The sequence below is a fragment of the Schistocerca americana genome, chromosome 2 (genome assembly GCF_021461395.2).
Source record: "Schistocerca americana isolate TAMUIC-IGC-003095 chromosome 2, iqSchAmer2.1, whole genome shotgun sequence".
In the NCBI taxonomy this organism is placed as follows: Eukaryota; Metazoa; Arthropoda; class Insecta; order Orthoptera; family Acrididae; genus Schistocerca; species Schistocerca americana.
Window position 1 is genome coordinate 979,512,442 of NC_060120.1, and position 18,659 is coordinate 979,531,100.

General features: G+C 48.0%; 2 protein-coding genes and 1 non-coding gene across 4 annotated transcripts in view; 2 read left to right on the forward strand and 1 right to left on the reverse strand.

Moving 5' to 3' along the window:
- Positions 1-562: 562 nt before the first annotated feature.
- LOC124594583 (nascent polypeptide-associated complex subunit alpha, muscle-specific form-like) lies at positions 563-18,455 on the forward strand. Its single transcript, XM_047132953.1, has 4 exons — positions 563-1,024; positions 5,843-6,046; positions 15,982-16,162; positions 18,352-18,455. The coding sequence occupies exons 1-4, from the start codon at positions 563-565 to the stop codon at positions 18,453-18,455; spliced, it is 951 nt and encodes a 316-aa protein (XP_046988909.1).
- Positions 13,648-13,721, reverse strand: Trnat-ugu. Its single transcript has one exon. It is a non-coding gene; the product is annotated as a tRNA-Thr (tRNA).
- Positions 16,058-18,659, forward strand: part of LOC124594733 (phosphoinositide 3-kinase adapter protein 1) — a 477,024-nt gene continuing 474,422 nt past the window's right edge. Inside the window, exon 1 of one of the 2 annotated variants that reach the window (XM_047133105.1) lies at positions 16,058-16,162. The gene's annotated coding sequence lies outside the window, so the exon portion shown is untranslated. The remainder of the gene's footprint in view (positions 16,163-18,659) is intronic. The other variant, XM_047133106.1, reaches the window with a different exon arrangement.

The window sequence follows — 18,659 nt, forward strand, 5'->3', positions numbered from 1 at the left end:
ATCTCCGACCCAGCCGGGAATCGAACCCGGGCCCTTAGGACTGACAGTCCGTCGCGCTGACCACTCAGCTACCGGGGGCGGACATGGGAAATACTAAGGAGCTGAGGCGTAAATGGGAACCTGGACTGAGGAGGGAGGCGTGTTAGGGTAGTCCATACAGTTGTGCAAAGACACTGTGCCAGGGTGGCGTAGTGGTTGGCGCATCTGCGTAGCGACAGCAAACCTGGGTTTGAATTTTGGCCTTGGTACAAGGCTTCAGTCTGCGTATATAAATCAAAGTGATGTAAGTACACTCAAACGTAGCACGTTATTCATATTGGCTGCCTCGCATCTAGGTACAACGCGTACACTTTCGACAGTTGGTCTGACTGAGCAGGAGTAGCAGCAGCAGTGACGATGTTGTTTGTGTGCCGCAGACAACCCGTCGTACTTCTCGCTGGGCCAGGCGGAGGCCGAGCTGCCACTGCCGCCGCCCACGCCACCCGCCGCGGCAACCGCCAGCCCCTTCTCGTTCCTGCAGCGCTACCGCCGCGCCGTCGCCGCCGCCTCCGCCGCCCCCGCGATGGGCGGCTCGCACTCGGCGCCCGCAGCCGCCGCCGCGGCCGGCCTGGGCCCCCTGCTCGCCGCCCCCGCCCCCGCTCCCGCCGAGGCGTCCGGCGCCTGCCACGCGCTGCTCGCCCCCGCGCAGCTGGCCTCACCGCCGCCCCCGGCCGCCGCCCCCGTCACGGTGCCAGCTACGACGGCCCCGGCGCCGCCCTGCACGCCGACCACGTCTCCCGCCGCGACCCCGTGCAAGAGCGCGGCAGTGCGGCCGAAAGACCTCAACGTATCGGCCAGGTACCAGCGGCCGACGCCGGCCAGGGGCGGCGGCTCGCTGCCGACGCCGCCCACGTCGCCCATCTCGCCCGCGTCGCCGCCCCCGCCGCCCTTTGGAAGCGGCGCCACTTCGACACCGTTCAGCTCCGCAGGCAGCAGCAGCCGCAGGAGCTTCCGGTCGCTGCTCAGGTCGCGCTCGGCCACGCAGGTAAACACTGTGCACCTCGCTGACATAACTTCTATTTAGTAAAAAAACTGACACATACTCATATAAACACTCATGCTCATAAATTAAGGATAATTGCAGAATGTGGTGCCACACCATGTGGCACTACACAAAATTGGCGCTAATAGCATAGGCACATAGGGAACACACACAACAGAGACCTGTAAGTTGGTGGTAAGTTGAGAAAACCGTCCGGAAACACATGTTCTACAAAACGCCACTGTTTCCTGCGCATGTACACTAACATCAGTATGGGATACGATCACCATACACACGTACACAGGCCACAGAACGGGTTGACATACTCTGGATCAGGTCGTCGAGCAGCTGCTGACGTATAGCCTGCCATTCTTGCACCAGTCCCTGTCGGAGTTCCTGAAGTGTCGTAGGGGTTTCAAGACGTGCAGCGATACATCGACCGAGAGCATCCCAGACGTGCCCGATGGCCTTTAGGTCTGAAGAACAGGTAGACCACTCCATTCGCCTGATATCTTCGGTTTCAAGGTACTCCTCCACGATGGCAGCTGGGTGGGGCTGTGCATTATCATCCATCAGGAGGAAGGTGGGACCCACTGCACCCTTGAAAAGGCGGACATACTGGTGCAAAATGACGTGCAGATACACCTGACCTGTTACAGTTCCTCTGTCAAAGACATGCCGGGTTGTACGTGCACCAATCATAATCCCACGTCACACCATCAAACCACGACCTCCGAAGAGGTCACTTTCAAGGACATTAAGGGATTGGTATGTGATTTCTGGTTCATGCCAGATGAAAACCCAGCGGGAATCACTTTTCAGACTATACCTGGACACGTCCGTGACCATAACCTGGGACCACTGTTCTAATGACCATGTATTGTGTTCTTGACACCAGGCTTTACGGGCTCTCCTGTGACCAGGGGTCAGTGGAATGCACCTTGCAGGTCTCCGGGCGAATAAACCGTGTCTGTTCAGTCGTCTGTAGACTATGTGTCTGGAGGCAACTGTTCCAGGGTTGAGGTAAGGTCCGGAGCAAGGGTACCTGCAGTATTCCGTGGCCATCTGCGGGCGCTGATGGTGAGATATCGGTCTTCTTGTGGTGTTGTACACTGTGGACGTCCCGTACTTTAGCGCTTGGACACGTTTCCTGTCTGCTGTAATCGTTGCCACAATCTTTAGATCACACTTTGTGGCACACGGAGGGCCCGTGCTACGACCTGCTGTGTTTGATCAGCCTCCTGTCGCCCTAGTATTCTCCCCCTTATAACGTCATCAGTATGTGTTCTTTGAGCCATTTTCAACACAGTCACCATTAGCACGTCTGAAAACGACTGCACACTTACTCGCTGAGGTGATTTAAACCCGCAAACGTCCACCAGAGCGTTGTTTCACCGTGTATCATCATTATCCTTAATTTATGAGCATGAGTGTGTTGTAACACCACCTACACTACTGATGAAAAAGATGCTGTAATGTTATAAAATTTAAGCTCCCAAGATGACAACATCCCAAGATGACAACATGGGCTTACCGTAACCGGTTACCTACATCTAGAAATGCTTAATCAGTGATCTTCGCAGTTGAATGTTTCTTCAGAGTCCGCATTACTGCAGATCGTCCACACGCTGATACAATATCAAGAACACAGAAAAAAATTAATTATGTATTAACACATTGTAGACGGAATCCAAGTAGGTTTCGGGCAGCGGCCGTTTGTCAGGTGGACAGCGCCCGAGTTTTCCGGTTCTTGGACCGTGCAGACTTAGTGGGCGACATTTTGCAGAAAATACAGGGTGTCTCCTAAGAGTCGTCAGACGCATTTTCTCCAGTGTTTCGGCAGCTATTTGCAATTTTGTTTTTTCGGTGTCTAATTAGAGTTAACCCAAACAGGTAGTGCTCATCACGTCTTTCATGCGATGTCCAGTGTAGACGGAAGGTGCCTGTTTCCCGTTGCAAGCCAAAACTTCTGGAACGAGAGACTTTCACGAGGACCTCGAAGAAAAGAAGGAAGTTACGACAGAAGAGGAGTACACTACGAACTATGTTCGCAGATAGGTTCTCGGACACCATGAGGAAAAGGAGCGTCTCCTTCGGGCTTAACAATAAATAGAATGGCCCAGGTAGAACGGTTTATTGTGAACAAGAAGAGCAAAGTTCGCTGGATCCAAGGCGTACAAAGGCACTTCTAAGGAATGGGGGTAAAGGAAACACATTCTCGACAAGGTGATTTGAAAAAAAAAGAAAAAATTCAGGCCGTCATAGGTTGACATGACAGAATTAGACCCTGCCACTCTGTAGCAATTCTAGACGTGTGGGGTGTCGCATTATCCTGCTGGAGTGCCCAAGTCCGCCGGAATGCACAATGGACACAAATGGATGCACATGATCAGACAGGATGTTTACGTACGTGTCACCTGTCAGAGTCGTAACTTACACGTATAAAGGGTCACATATCACTCCAACTGCACATGCCCCACACCATTACAGAGACTCCACCAGCTTGAACAATTCCCTGGTAACTTCCAGTGTCCATGGATTCATGAGGTTGTTTCCATACCCATACATCTACATCCTCCGTAAAATCTGAAACGAGACTCGTCCGACCAGGCAACATGTTTCCAGTCATCAACAGTCTAATGTCGGTGTTGACCGGCCCAGACGAGGCGTAAAGCTTTGTATCGTGTAGTCATCAAGGGTACAAGAGTGCGCCTTCGGCTTCGAAAGCCCATATCGATGATGTTCGCTGAATGGTTCGCACGCTGACACTTGTTGGTGGGCCAGCACTGAAATCTGCAAGGTTTGCACTTTTGTCACGTTGAACGATTCTCTTCGGTCGTCGTTGGTCCCGTTCTTGCAGGATCTTTTTCCGGCCGCAGCAATGTCGGAGATTTGATGTTTTACTAGATATCTTATATTCACAGTACACTCGTTAAATGGTCGTACGGGAAAATACCTACTTCATAGCTACCTCGGAGCTGTGCCCATCGCTGGTGTTCCGACTGTAACACGATGTTAAAACTCACTTAAAGTAGATAAGCAGCCATTGTAGCAGCTGTAACCGATCTAGCAGCTGTGCTAGACGCTTGTTGTCTTGTATAGGCCTGTCCGCTACGCCGTATTCTGCCTGTTTACTTATCTGTGTATTTGTATAGACATGCCTATACCAGTTTCTTTGGCGCTTCAGAGTATATACATCTTATTCATCCTTACTGTTCTTTACATTCAGTTTTTGTTTATCTAATCGATACAATCACAAGGCAACACAGAGCTGCGGAATACGTCCATCACCTACCTCGCTTCAACTAAGAATGCATGAGACTGCGGAGAGGCAAAGACTGTGCCACGAAAGGGCCAGAGATTGTTTGACAGTATCGTAATTTGCTCACTCTCTGACGCGCACATCGATAAGTACGAGGCGTGTTTTTTTAATTAGTATCGTTTTGAAATTAAAAAAAAAGACTTGCTAAGACATCTCAATAATTTTATTTTTACATGAAAGCCTGTACCTTAATCTACGCACTGAGGCCATTAAAGTCTGATTCTTCCTTGTTTATGTTGTGTACTGAGTGTTTAAGATGCCTCCGATAATCGTGAGTCCCGCCGACTGTGAAGTACGGGCTGTTATAAGATTTTTTATGCTAATGGCCTAAAAGCGATCGATATTCATCGTGAGATCTGTGCAGTTTGTGGAGGAAACATTATGAGTGATGTAATGGTAAGAAAGTGGTTGAGAGCATTTAAAGATGGCCGCACAAATGTGCACGACGAACAACGGAGTGGGCGTCCTTCGGTCGTTAATGAAAGTTTGGTGCGGGAAGTGGACAATAAGGTGAGAGAAAACAGACGCTTTACGATTTCCTCCTTGCGGGATGACTTTCCCAATGTTTCTCGTAGTGTTTTGTATGGCATTGTGACCGGGCACTTGAATTACCGAAAAATGTGCGCATGTTGGGTACCGTTATTGTTGACGGATGTGCACAAAACCAAACGTTTAGAAAGTGCATTGACTTTCCTTGAGCGGTACCACAACGACGGCGATGATTTCTTAAGCCAAATTGTTACGGGCGATGAAACATGGGTGGCCTACGTCACACCAGAATCAAAGCAACAGTCCACTGAAGTTGAGCAAGGGCATCGTTTTGCTGCAAGACAATGCCCGTCCGCATGTTGCGAATCAGACCAAAGATCTCACCACATCTTCTCAATGGGAAACTCCAGATCATCCTCCGTACAGCCCCGATCTTGCGCCCAGTGACTACCATCTGTTCCTGCACTTGAAGAAACACCTGGGCGGTCAGCGTCTTCAAGACGATGACGAAGTCAAAACAGTGGTGATGCAGCGGTTAACAAGTCAGGCGGCAGATTTCTATGAGGAGGGTATTCAAAAACTGGTACAACGTTATGACAAGTGCCTCAATATTGACGGAAATTATGTAGAAAAGTAGATTAAGGTGCAGGATTTCGTGTAAAAATAAAATTATTGAGATATCTTAGCACGTTTTTTTTTTTAATTTCAAAATGGTACTTACTTAAAAAACACGCCTCGTACAAAAACGAAAATGACATGATCACCTTACAAGGTCTGAGGACACAAATGACTGAGGAAGCGATGGAGCAATCAGAGCGTTTATTTTACGTCTCGTTGGTATGTTCAACGCGACAGTTTTGTCTCTACTCACATGTGGTGCCCACGCAGTCTCTGGGCTGCTCCAGACCTGCCTCGTACAGACGCGTAGCAGAATTGCAGCCTGCTGGTTACAGTCTGCCTGCCCTGGCGTACAGAGAGAGGTGAGCGATCCGTTGTGGTCGCGGTTGCAGGCGGTGATGCAGGGCGAGCCGCGGCCGTCGGACGTGGCTCCCGGCGGCGAGCTGCTGTCGGAGGACATGGTGGAGCTGACGGTGGAGGGCGGCGGCGCGCGCTACTACAACCTCACCGTGCCGCCGGCCGGCCGCCGCAGGCACTCCATCGGCGCCTTCCTCGCCAGGGACCGCGACGCCAGGGCGCGCGCCGCCGCGCTCAAGGTAACACACCACCACTCACTTCTTTACTTATCCTACTATTTCTCAAGCATAAAGCTTTCGAAATGTGGTGCTACAGAAGAATGCTGAAGATTGGATGGGTAGATCACAGAACTAATGAGGAGGTATTGAATAGGATTGGGGAGGAGAGGAGTTTGTGGCACAACTTGACTAGAAGAAGGAGTCGGTTGGTAGGACATGTTCTGAGGCATCGAGGGATCACCAGTTTAGTATTGGAGGGCAGCGTGGAGGGTAAAAATCGTAGAGGGAGACCAAGAGATGAATACACTAAGCAGATTCAGAAGGATGTAGGCTGCAGTAGGTACTGGGAGATGAAGAAGCTTGCACAGGATAGAGTAGCATGGAGAGCTGCATCAAACCAGTCTCAGGAGTGAAGACCACAACAACAACAACAACAGTCATGACGTAAGGGAAGATGGAAGGAAAAAGGCTATTCGTTGATGCCCATTTCGTCAACAATTGGTAGCTGTCCGCCAATCAGCGTTGGGCTTCTGGTCTGCAAGTTTACCTCCTGGTGTGCGCGGAAGTGAACTGACAGTTTGTGCAAGTATGCAGAGCTGCCGAAGGTAAACTGGGACACAAAGTGTACCGGAAACCAACGCACACGAATCGGTACCTGCACGGGGAGAGCCACCACCGCCCAGCTCAAAAGTATTCTGTTCTGCATACGTTAACTTCCCGAGCCTACCGGATAAGTGACGAAAATAACATCAAAGAAGAATTAAAGGAGCTACAACAAACGTTTCGTGCCAACGGCTATGATGGCATCATCGTAAGAATGGTAGTTAAAACCAAAGGGAGCAGAACACGAGAATAAGGCAAAGAAGAGAAGCTTCCACTGGTACACTTACCATATGTAAAAGGTGTCAGTGAACGGTTAGGCAACGTCCTCCGCCGACGAGGTTTCAAACCGATTTTTCGAAGCAGACACAGGGTCCCCGGAATGATAGGCTCCACCAAGGATGCAGTCAACAATCTTAACACTGCAGGTGTTTACGAATCACGGTGTGAGTGCGGAGAAACGGGGAGACGTGTCAGCTTACGAGTAGCAGAACACGAACGCTATGTACGATGACAACAACATAACAAATCGGCGATAGCGGAACACCACCGTGACTGTGGACAACCTATCAGGTTGGATGCGAGAACGCAAAATGCGGGAGGCGATCGAAATTATTAAGCAGCCTAACAACATCAACAGAGAAGATGGCTACAAACTCCCGGCGTCCTGGCTGCCGGCCACCCCAGTCCAACGGGCCGCGAGCGGTCGCGGGGCAGAAGCTAGACGGGACACGGACGTATCTGCACAAACAGCTGTAGAGCAACTGTCAGTCCACTTCCGCGCACACCAGGAGGAAAACTTGGCAACCAGAAGCCGAAAGCTGATTGGCGGACAGCTACCAATCGTTGACGACATGGACATCCACGAATAGCCTCTTTCCTTCCATCTTCCCTTACGTCGTGACTAGCCAATCATATTAGAGGGCCAATTAAAAGTTTTACAACAGTGACGTCAGACATCGATAGTCTGTAGTAAATAGGAGCACCTATCCTCATGCAAAACCAGTCGTGCACTGAGGAAGGCCGTTGCAATTCGGTCGAAACGTCGGTTTTAGTTTATTATTGTTGTTAGTTTTTAGCAATGACGCGGCATAATACCCAGAAGAATTTTAATCACTATGACACCGGCCGCGGATGCTTACGATCTTTTATTCTACATGTTTGAAAGCTTTACAGTGCTTAAATACATCCTTTAAGAGCTAAATTTTCATTTTTCCACACTATTTCCATCCCTCTCAACTGCCTTACACCACCTAGAAACCAGCGCCTGTATACCCGCACGGTAAAATTCTGGACCAACCTGTTGGAGCCACTGTTTGGCAGCGTGCACAAGGGAGCCATCATCTTCAAACCTTGTTTCTCAAGGAGATGATTTCACATGGAGCCAGGTCAGGACTGTAAGGCGGATGCTTCAGTGCTGTCCATCCGAGTTTTGTGATCGCTTCCATGGTTTTTTGACTGACATGTGCCCGCTTTCATCACGTAACTTGCTTTCCCACCAACTAACTGTACTGCGATCGACAACAGCATCTCCATACACCTTTTACAACCTCTTTTGAATGTTTCCCACTGTCTCGTTTTCACAGCACAGGAATCCCATGACAGCACGTTGCTTCTGACGAACGTCAAGTGTTGCAGCCATCTTGAAGACATGCTGTGACGGCACCACTCACGGGAACAGGTTGAACTAAGTTTGAAAACAAGCGGGAAGGATGTATCTACACACTGTAAAACTTTCACACATGCAGAATGAAAACTGTATTTTTACAAAAATACTGTGCATTTCTTTTCGAGTGACCCTCGCATGCACACTGAAGGCCTCTGTGAAGTAAAAGATGTGTCTGGTGTGACAGAAGAAGAAACTGGAGTCGATTTAGAAGAGACAGGGGATCCAGTATTAGAAACAGAATTTAAGAGAGCTCTGAAGGACTTAAAATCAAGTAAGGGAGAAGGGTTAGATAACATCCCATCACAATTTCTAAAATAATTGGGGAAAGTGGCAACAAAACGGCTATTCACTTTGGTGTGTAGAATGTGTGAGTCCGGCGACATATCGTCTGACTTTCGGAAAAATCTCACGCACACAAATTCGAAGACTTCAAGAGCTGATATGGCATCTCAGATAGATAAGATCATCAAAATAGAAATGCACCGTCTTTCTCGTGCTGGCCAGATGATATCGTAGTACCTCCATCTTTAATGTTTTGCAGGAAAGCAAAAAATTTCAGGCTCAGTTATTCTCTGGCAATGCCAGTGGCGACATGGCACCCTCCGCTACGCCAGCACCAACTCTGCTTTAAAAAAAAAAACTGAAGTATGCCACAGCCTCAATGTCACGAAAATGCTCCGTCTCCCTGGACAGACTAGCCTCTCGTAATGAGGCTCACTGACTGCCTTCTGCCGACAATGGGACCCTGAGACCACACCAGGAGTGTACCTTCCCAGTCTCAAAAAACACAGAGCCTTTCTTCCAGGTCAACACGTTCGGTGCACTCGATAAAATAAACAGCAAACAGTGGCATAAAATGATACAATATCGATCTATTCAATTGTTTGCTTATTGGTACTTGCACGTTAGTTGTTGAAAGTGTGGGAAATGAGCCATGTGGCCATTTTGGATCAATACGAGGATCTTTCTTTTTCAACCTTTGATCGCAAAGCGTATACTGCAGACAAGAGGCAAATGGATGATGTGCACGGTAGGTGACTGAACATATGCTCCATACGATCTGTCACTGCGGAGTTCATGACGCACGTTTGTGCCGAGCTGCATTCGAATAAACACGGTAAGCTCAATTGTTGCCGGCCCCGGTAGCTGAGTGGTCAGCGCGACAGAATGTCAATCCAAAGGGCCCGGGTTCGATTCCCGGCTGGGTCGGAGATTTTCTCTGCTCAGGGACTGGGTGTTGTGCTGCCCTAATCATCATCATTTCATCCCCATCGACGCACAAGTCACCGAAGTAGCGTCAAATCGAAAGACTTGCATCCGGCAAACGGGAGGCCCTAGCCACACGACATACCAGCTCAATTGTTTCTCTCGCCATGTTGCGAATTGTGAAGCGATACTAGTTTCCTGCAAGTAGACGGTACCGAAGACAAAAATAATTGCAACTGTTTGTTATGACACTTTACGACGTTGAGGACTGTTCAGACGAAAACAGTAAGTATGCTGACTTCGAGAACTGTTCCGATCCATGACGACGGCCGTCCTCAAATTGCAGGTGCAGCCAAACGGCTCCCTGAGCGACTTCAGTGCCACATTTCCGATCACTCGCCGTACGGCCCCGACCCACTACCGAGTGACTTCCATCTTGTCCCCGATTTGAAGAAGTCGTTAAGAGGGCAGTGCTTCCAAGGTAACGAGGACCTTCAGGACGACGTCAAGACTTCTCAGTTTCAACATTTTGTTGGCGCAGGAGCAGCAACCTTTTTAATATTTCATGAAGAGCTTATTAACAGTCTGTACTGCTGGAATGCATAAGTTTGACGACTAGTCTCGAACCACCTGGTTCATTCTCAATCCTGGCCTACTGCGCCTGCACTGCAGGCGCCTGATCTGAATAACAAACACAAAAAATGGCTATACAAACTTTATAAAATGTTCGGAGATGACTGTCGGAATCAACATGTGCCATTTTGATGTTTGTTATTAAGATGAGGCACTTTCAGTACAGCCGCATTATGCCAAACTTGAGACTGAACCAGCTGCTTCGAAACTCATCGCCAAACAAATGTGCTGCAACTGCGATAGACGATTAACTAACCCTTCATGAAACACTACGCCAAGACTCGTTTCAATACATTGTCGGCGACGTTTTATGAGGAGGGTATTGGAAAGATCCTCCACAGGTACGACAACTGCCTCGGTCGTGTCGAATAGTTATCATAAGTGTACGTAACTTCTAGTGATACAACAGATGGGGGAGCAATAGGTGGCAGAGGAGGGGTAGGGGGGGGGGGGCTTACTAGCTAATGTCTGATTGCAGTCAGGGGCAACAGTCTAAGAAAAGGTGTAAGGTTTTCTGGACAGAATAAAAACTGCGTAAGCTGTAAATATTTTTGGTTTAATGTTGCAATCTTATCTCAGAAATACACGCATTTACACAGTTTACAGTGTGACAATGTTACGACAGTTTTCAAACGAACGCATCTCGTCCTTAGTACGTGAAATAATTCTAAACACGACAATGGTAAATTTTAACTAGAAGTTTCTTTACAAAATTATTCTTACAACTACGTCATGATGTTCGCCAGTACTACGATAAATCATCCCATTCCGGTTCAAATTTCGGTACTGTTTAGGATGACAATCAAGTCTACAGAGAATGGTTAGTTTTGTGACAAATTGAGCAAAAGATTACCCAAGGTCGCTCGAGTTTACAGTGGACGCAAGCTGGTGAACCAACACGTTTACACTTCTGCTTGCGGTATTTACCTTAGCTGCGATGAGTTGTCGTCTGCATGGCTGCTCTCGTCCTCTGAAATTCCTATAAAAACTAATTACGCCTTTGCTGATTTTTCCAGCAGAAAATCTCCCTATGTTTCTCGTTATGCGAGAAAACATGTACTCATCCCTAGTCTTGGAATATGGCGATATGCACGCGCATGGCTGGAGCCACGTACATATTAAAATGCCCTCTCAGTCCTCGCAAGAACAGTTAACTAATTGGCTGGTTCGTTATGCCACAGTTGGAGCTCAACGACGCTACAGCTAATATCCAGCTGAATGTCAGCCACGGTGAATGCAGTGTTCACACAAATTTCTCCACTGTGTCATACAGAGAGTTATGCGCCCCATTCTGCACTTGACGCCAGTTCAGAAAAGAGTCCCTGAAAATTTCACTCTTCTCTTTCTCGTAGCCGAACTGTCCCCCCACCTGCATTCTTTCAGTCGCCACATCACAGCCAATAGAAGCGTTCCTCTTATTTTTGTGGAAACTCTCTCTGCCAATCGCAAGGGCCCTACTATTAAACTGCGTCGAAATCTCAAAACTTTACTATTTCCTAGTTTATTTTTCCGCCAATCGAACTTTTGTGCTCGCTCCAGATGCCTCAAAGTTACATGCGTGCATCACACGTGTACCACTCGGTGTTCACGTGATCAACTGTGTCAGTTCTGTTCACATCCATTTGGTATTCCGAAACGCAGTTTTCTAAAGCTTCTTTCTGTCCTACTTCTGGTGGCTCGTTACTTGCTCTCCAGTATGCGTCACCTGTCCGGTCGCTGACTCCCGCCGCGGGACGCTTCCCAAGAGCTTTTTATGGTGCCTCCCGTGGTTCGTCCTCTGCCTCTGCCCATGCCTGCTTCCACACAAAACGTTCCCTTTCGCTGTTTGTTTCACCTTTTGCTAACTGACATACATTATATAGGAGCAGTGTGTTAATACCGTCGATTGGGTATCATCCCTTTTACATTACATACTTATCAGCAAATCTGCTCATTACTGCCAAAGTAAGTTAGGTGCCATATTCACCTTCCCGTTACAATGTATAAAACTCTTATGTAAGGTGCAAAATTGACCTTAATTTATTCTACCATCTTAAAATGGGTAAAACGACCATTTGTCACGGTCACGCAACACACACTTGCATCCGCATCATAACTTAGCAGATATTGTTTTTCCACTTACGAGTTGCCGTCTGACCATTGATGGGCTTATTATTGCTACGAAGATATGGTATGCAGTATATTTTAGCCCTGCTGCATCCGACTTCACTTGCTGGCGTAACTTGCTTAATAAGTTGTACTGGCTCTGAGCACTATGGGACTCAACTGCTGAGGTCATTAGTCCCCTAGAACTTAGAACTAGTTAAACCTAACTAACCTACGGACATCACAAACATCCATGCCCGAGGCAGGATTCGAACCTGCGACCGTAGCGGTCTTGCGGTTCCAGACTGCAGCGCCTTTAACCGCACGGCCACTTCGCCCGGCTAAGTTGTACTGTTTTCATTTGAAGACTACAATGGTCTTTGTCATTGTGGTTCGTACGTTGATGGCAGGTTACGCTTTCGGGCCTGAAGATGACGATTTTTGGCGTCGAAACTGGTAGCATGTTTCGAATAAACGATGTTGGATTACAATAAAGCTGTTGGTTCCAATTATCGCTATTCAGGTGCTTCATGTCCAGCTGCTGTCCCACTGTCCTCGATGGATTACCAGTGATAGAACTAATTCTCTGGTCTGGCTGCAGCTAGTCTCAGACCAATGGTGCGGGATAACACGGACTGTTGCTTGTTTTCAGAGGGCAGGCGCAGTTGTAGATGAGTTACGATTGTAGTACGGCAAAGGCTACGAGCAGACACAAATAATCTTATATTCATGAATCCGTTCGATATACAAATCGCTTCCCTACGATTCAGATGTATACAGGGTGGTCCATTGATGGTGACCGGGCCAAATTTTTCACGAAATAAGAATCAAACGAAAAAACAACGAAGAACGAAACTCGTCTAGCTTGAAGGGGGAAACCAGATGGCGCTATGGTTGGCCCGCAAGATGGCGCTGCCATAGTTCAAACGGATTTCAACAGCATTTTTAAAAAATAAGAACCCCCATTTTTATTACGTATTCCTGTAGACGTAAAGAAATATGAATGTTTTAGTTGGACCACTTTTATCGCTTTGTGATAGATGGCGCTGTAATAGTCACAAACGTATAAGTACGTGGTATCACGTAACATTCCGCCAGTGCGGACGGTATTTGCTTCGTGATACATTACCTATGTTTAAATGGACCGTTTACCAATTGCGGAAAAGATCCATATCGTGTTGATGTATGGCTATTGTGATCAAAATGCCCAGCGGGGGAGTGGTATGTATGCTGCTCTGTATCCTGGACGACATCATCCAAATGTCCGGACCGCTCGCCGGATATATTTGGAGACAGTAACTTGTTTTCGAAAGAACGGTTACTGCTGATGACCGTGCAGCTTTTCCCTGGAAGAAGTGATGACTAACTGACAACCTCAGTTACCGACAGGTGTTGTTGTTGTACCTCGATGTGGACAGCTGCAAATGCGTGCCCCGACCGGGACTCGAACCCGGGATCTCCTGCTTACATGGCAGACGCTCTATCCATCTGAGCCACCGAGGACACAGATGAATAGCGCGACTGCAGGGACTTATCCCTTGTACGCTTCCCGTGAGACTCACCGGATAGTTACGCTTTTTAAGGAAACAGGAAGTGTTCAGCCACATGTGACTCGCCGGATAGTTATGCTTTTTAAGGAAACAGGAAGTGTTCAGCCACATGTGAAACGTCAACCACGACCTGCAACAAATGATGATGCCCAAGTAGGTGTTTTAGCTGCTGTCGCGGCTAATCCGCACATCAGTAGCAGACAAATTGCGCGAGAATCGGGAATCTCAAAAACGTCGATGTTGAGAATGCTATATCAACATCGATTGCACTCGTACCATATTACTATGCACCTGGATTTGCATGTCGACGACTTTGAACGTCGTGTACAGTTCTGCCACTGGGCACAAGAGAAATTACGGGACGATGACAGATTTTTTACACGCCTTCTATTTAGCGACGAAGTGTCGTTCACCAACCGGCATAATATGCACTAATGGGCAACGGAAAATCCACGATGGCTGCGACAAGTGGAACATCAGCGACCTTGGCGGGTTAATGTATGGTGAGGCATTATGGCAGCAGGCCGAAGTGGCCGTGCGGTTCTAGGCGCTACAGTCTGGAACCGAGCGACCGCTACGGCCGCAGGTTCGAATCCTGCCTCGGGCATGGATGTGTGTGATGTCCTTAGGTTAGTTAGGTTTAATTAGTTTTAAGTTCTAGGCGACTCATGCCCTCAGAACTTAAGTCGCATAGTGCTCAGAGCCATTTTTTGCATTATGGCAGGAAGGATAATTGGCCCCCATTTTATCGATGGCAATCTAAATGGTGCAATTATGCTGATTTCCTACGTAATGTTCTGCCGATGTTACTACAAGATGTTTCACTGAATGACAGAATGGCGATGAACTTCCAACCCGATGGATGTCCGGCACATAGCTCGCGTGCGGTTGAAGCGGTATTGAATAGCATATTTCATGACAGGTGGTCTGGTCGCCGAAGCACCATACCATGGCCCGCACGTTCACCGGGTCTGACGTTCCCGGATTTCTTTCTGTGGGGAAAGTTGAAGGATATTTGCTATCGTGATCCACCGACAACGCCTGATAACATGCGTCAACGCATTGTCAATGCATGTGCGAACATTACGGAAGGCGAACTACTCGCTGTTACACGCATTGCCAAATTCATTGAGGTTGACGGACATCATTTTGAGCACTTACTGCATTAATATGGTATTTACAGGTAATCACGCTGTAACAGCATGCGTTCTGAGAAATGATAAGTACACAAAGGTACATGTATCACTTTGGAATAACCGAAATAAAATGTTCAAACGTACCTACGTTCTGTATTTTAATTTAAAAAACCTACCTGTTACCAACTGTTCGTCTAAAATTGTGAGCCATATGTTTGTGACTATTACAGCGCCATCTGTCACAAAGTGAAAAAAGTGGCCCAACTAAAACATTCATATTTCTTTACGTACTATACGAATATGTTAAAAATGGGGGTTGCTATTTAAAAAGATGCTGTAGATATCAGATTGACCTATGGCAGCGCCATCTAGCGGACCAACCATAGCGCCATCTGGTTTCCCCCTTCAAGCTAGACAAGTTTAGTTCTTTGTAGTTTTTTTCGTTTGACGCTTATTTCGTGAGATTTTAGGCCCGGTCACGATCAATGGATCACACTGTATAATAAACTGCATGCAATAGAAACGGTTGAAGAAGATCCCTGACAAATGAGTCGTAGGTGTGGTTCTCGTTGAAGTTAATACTGATACTAGGGATCAAATACTGAAGCTAATGATTGGTACTCGGATCATCGTTTATTACTTTATATAGACACATGACATTTATCATGGACTAGTGGTGATTGGAAAAAACGTCCCTCGTAAAAAATGGAATAAAATATTATAGCAGGTTTCGTGTCAAACAATCCTACAAGAAAGCACTGATGTGAGTAAGGATTTCAACTGAAAAGCATCGACTAAAAAGGTATCGATACTTTTTGCGTGTTCCCGGGCACACCAGCTTGTATGTGAGAGGTGAGTGAAACCGGCATGTAGTGTATTTTCGCGGGTAATGGCGAGACACAGGAAGGGCGAGCTGGCATGTGTCCCAGTGCAACAAAGGTGCAGCGCAGGCCTTCAGCGCCTCGTCGCCCCGTGTAGCAGCCAGGTGACGACGTGGCCGAGGCCGGCGGAAGCGCCCGCTCCCTGCTACTGGCTGCTCGTCCAGACCCGCTGAGGCAGCGGCGACGGCTGTTGCAGGTGTCGGCGGCTGCGTCGGCCGTGTCCGCGGACGAGGAGGCCGCCTCCGCCGCCGCCGCCGCCGCCGCCTCCGCCTCCAGCGGGGGCCGCACGCACCGCGCCGGCTCCAGCTCCAGCCAGGGCTCGGGACAACACTGCCGCTCGTCGCACGCCCGCCGCAGGTGCGCCAAGTGCTCCTCCGGTGAGTACCCCGCCTACCGTTCCGCTAGCAGCGCTGTGTCTCAGCCCGCAACCGCCACTGTCTTACACCTTTCCGTGCTCATTCAGTTCTGATAACTAACGAATGTAAGGCCCGACCAGGCGTGAAATGGAGACCGCAGTGAAAATCCGATGAAGCTTTGAACAGATATGTTGGGCAGTATCTCTTGTATACCCGTCGATCGCATCAAGTCGCTCCTTTCAGTTCTGAGCGCACAGTGAACAAGTAAATATGCCTAGGACAATTGTGTCTCCCGCTAAGTATGAGGGCCTGATGTTATGGAGCCCCCATCATATACACTACTGGCACATTAAAATTGCTACACTACGAAGATGACGTGCTACAGCCGCGAAATTTAACCGACAGGAAGAAGATGCTGCGATATGCAAATGATTAGCTTTTCAGAGCATTCACACAACGTTGGCGCCCTTGGCGGCACCTACAACGTGCTGACATGAGGAAAGTTTCCAACCCATTTCTCATACACAAACAGCAGTCGACCGGCGTTGCCTGGTGAAACGTTGTTGTGATGCCTCATGTAAGGAGGAGAAATGCGTACCATCACGTTTCCGACTTTGATAAATGTCGGATTGTAGAGTATCGCGATTGCGGTTTATCGTATCGCGACATTGCTGCTCGCGTTGGTCGAGATCCAATTACTGTTAGAATATGGAATCGGTGGGTTCAGGAGAGTAATACGGAACGGCGTGCTAGATCCTAACGGCCTCGTATCACTAGCAGTCGAGATGACAGGCATCTTATCCGCATGGCTGTAACGGATCATGCAGCCACGTCTCGATTCCTGGGTCAACAGATGGGGACGTTTGCAAGAGAACAACCATCTGCACGAACAGTTCGACGACGTTTGCAGTAGCATGGACTATCAGCTCGGAGACCATGACTGCGGTTACCCTTCACGCTGCATCACAGACAGGAGCGCCTGCGATGGTGTACTCAACGACGAACCTGGGTGCACGAATGGCCAAATGTCATTTGTTCGGATGAATCCAGGTTCTGTTTACAGCATCATGATGGTCGCATCCGTGTTTGGCGACATCTCGGTGAACGCACATTGGAAGCGTGTATTCGTCATCGCATTATTGGCGTATCACCCGGCGTGATGGTATGGGCTGCCATTGGTTACACGTCCCGGTCCCCTCTTCTTCACATCGACGGCACTTTGAACAGTGGACGTTACATTTCAGATGTGTTACGACCCGTTGCTCTAACATCCATTCGATCCCTGCGCAACCCTACATTTCATCAGGATAATGCACGACAGCATGTCGCAGGTCCTGTACGGACCTTTCTGGATACAGAAAATGTTCGACTGCTGCCTTGGCCAGCATATTCTCCAGATCTTTCACCAACTGAAAACGTCTGGTCAATGGTGGCCGAGCAACTGGCTGGTCACAATACGCCACTCTTGATGAACTGTCGTATCGTGTTGAATCTGCATGGGCAGCTGTACCCGTACACGCCATCCAATCTCTGTTTGACTCAATGCCCAGGCGTATCAAGGCCGTTATTGCGGCCAGAGTTGGTTGTTCTGGGTACTGATTTCTCAGGATCTATGCACCCAAATTGCGTGAAAATGTAATCACATGTCAGTTTTACTGTAATATATGTGTCCAATGATTACCTATTTATCGTCTGCATTTCTTCTTGGTGTAGCAATTTTAATGGCCAGTAGTGTAGCTGTCATGCGTTCGGATTTTCTGGCAATTCTGTGCCGCACTCTGCAGGGGGAATGAAGATGCTCCTGTAGCGTTTTCGATGGGAAATGTTTGAATTAGCTCCCTCCGAGTTTCATTAATGCTCACATGAACAGCTGGCTATTAAGAAAACATTTCGACACAGACAACGAGATGTGCATCAGCGCAGAGAAGTGGCGTGAAACGCAGCTGGCTCGCTTGTATGACGAGCGTAACGGAAAAATGGTTCAACGCTACGACGAATGTCTAAGTCGGAGCCGTGACTATGCAAAGAAGTAGCTGGAAGGTGTAGCTAACTGTCTAAAATAAAACATTTTTTATTTTCGTAGTAGTTTCCATTTCTCGATCGGTAGGACCTTACTTTCCGAATAGTCCTCGTAATTCGCCATTGCGAATGTATACCAGGGTCGCATTTTAAGTTTTCACCATTAAGATGTCACGCTACTATTGTTTCAGAATTTATCATTGTTAAATCAATGGCAACTCAGACGCTGGCCGAATACATCGTTTACAGCGAACTTCTAAAGAAACTGTTATGCTTACGTCAAGTTTCAGGTTAAGGTTGAAATCCATTACGTCCAGTTATGCTTAAACCTGAGTGTATAACTGTTATGACTCCGATACTGATTTCCTGAAAATATTCCCTTCCTTGTAAAAATATTTTGACCTCTGACTGAACAACAATGCGATCTCATTTCAAATGGTGAAATATTAGGTAACAAGCACACTTTCAAAGCTAACAATATTGCAAGAAGCTCAAGATA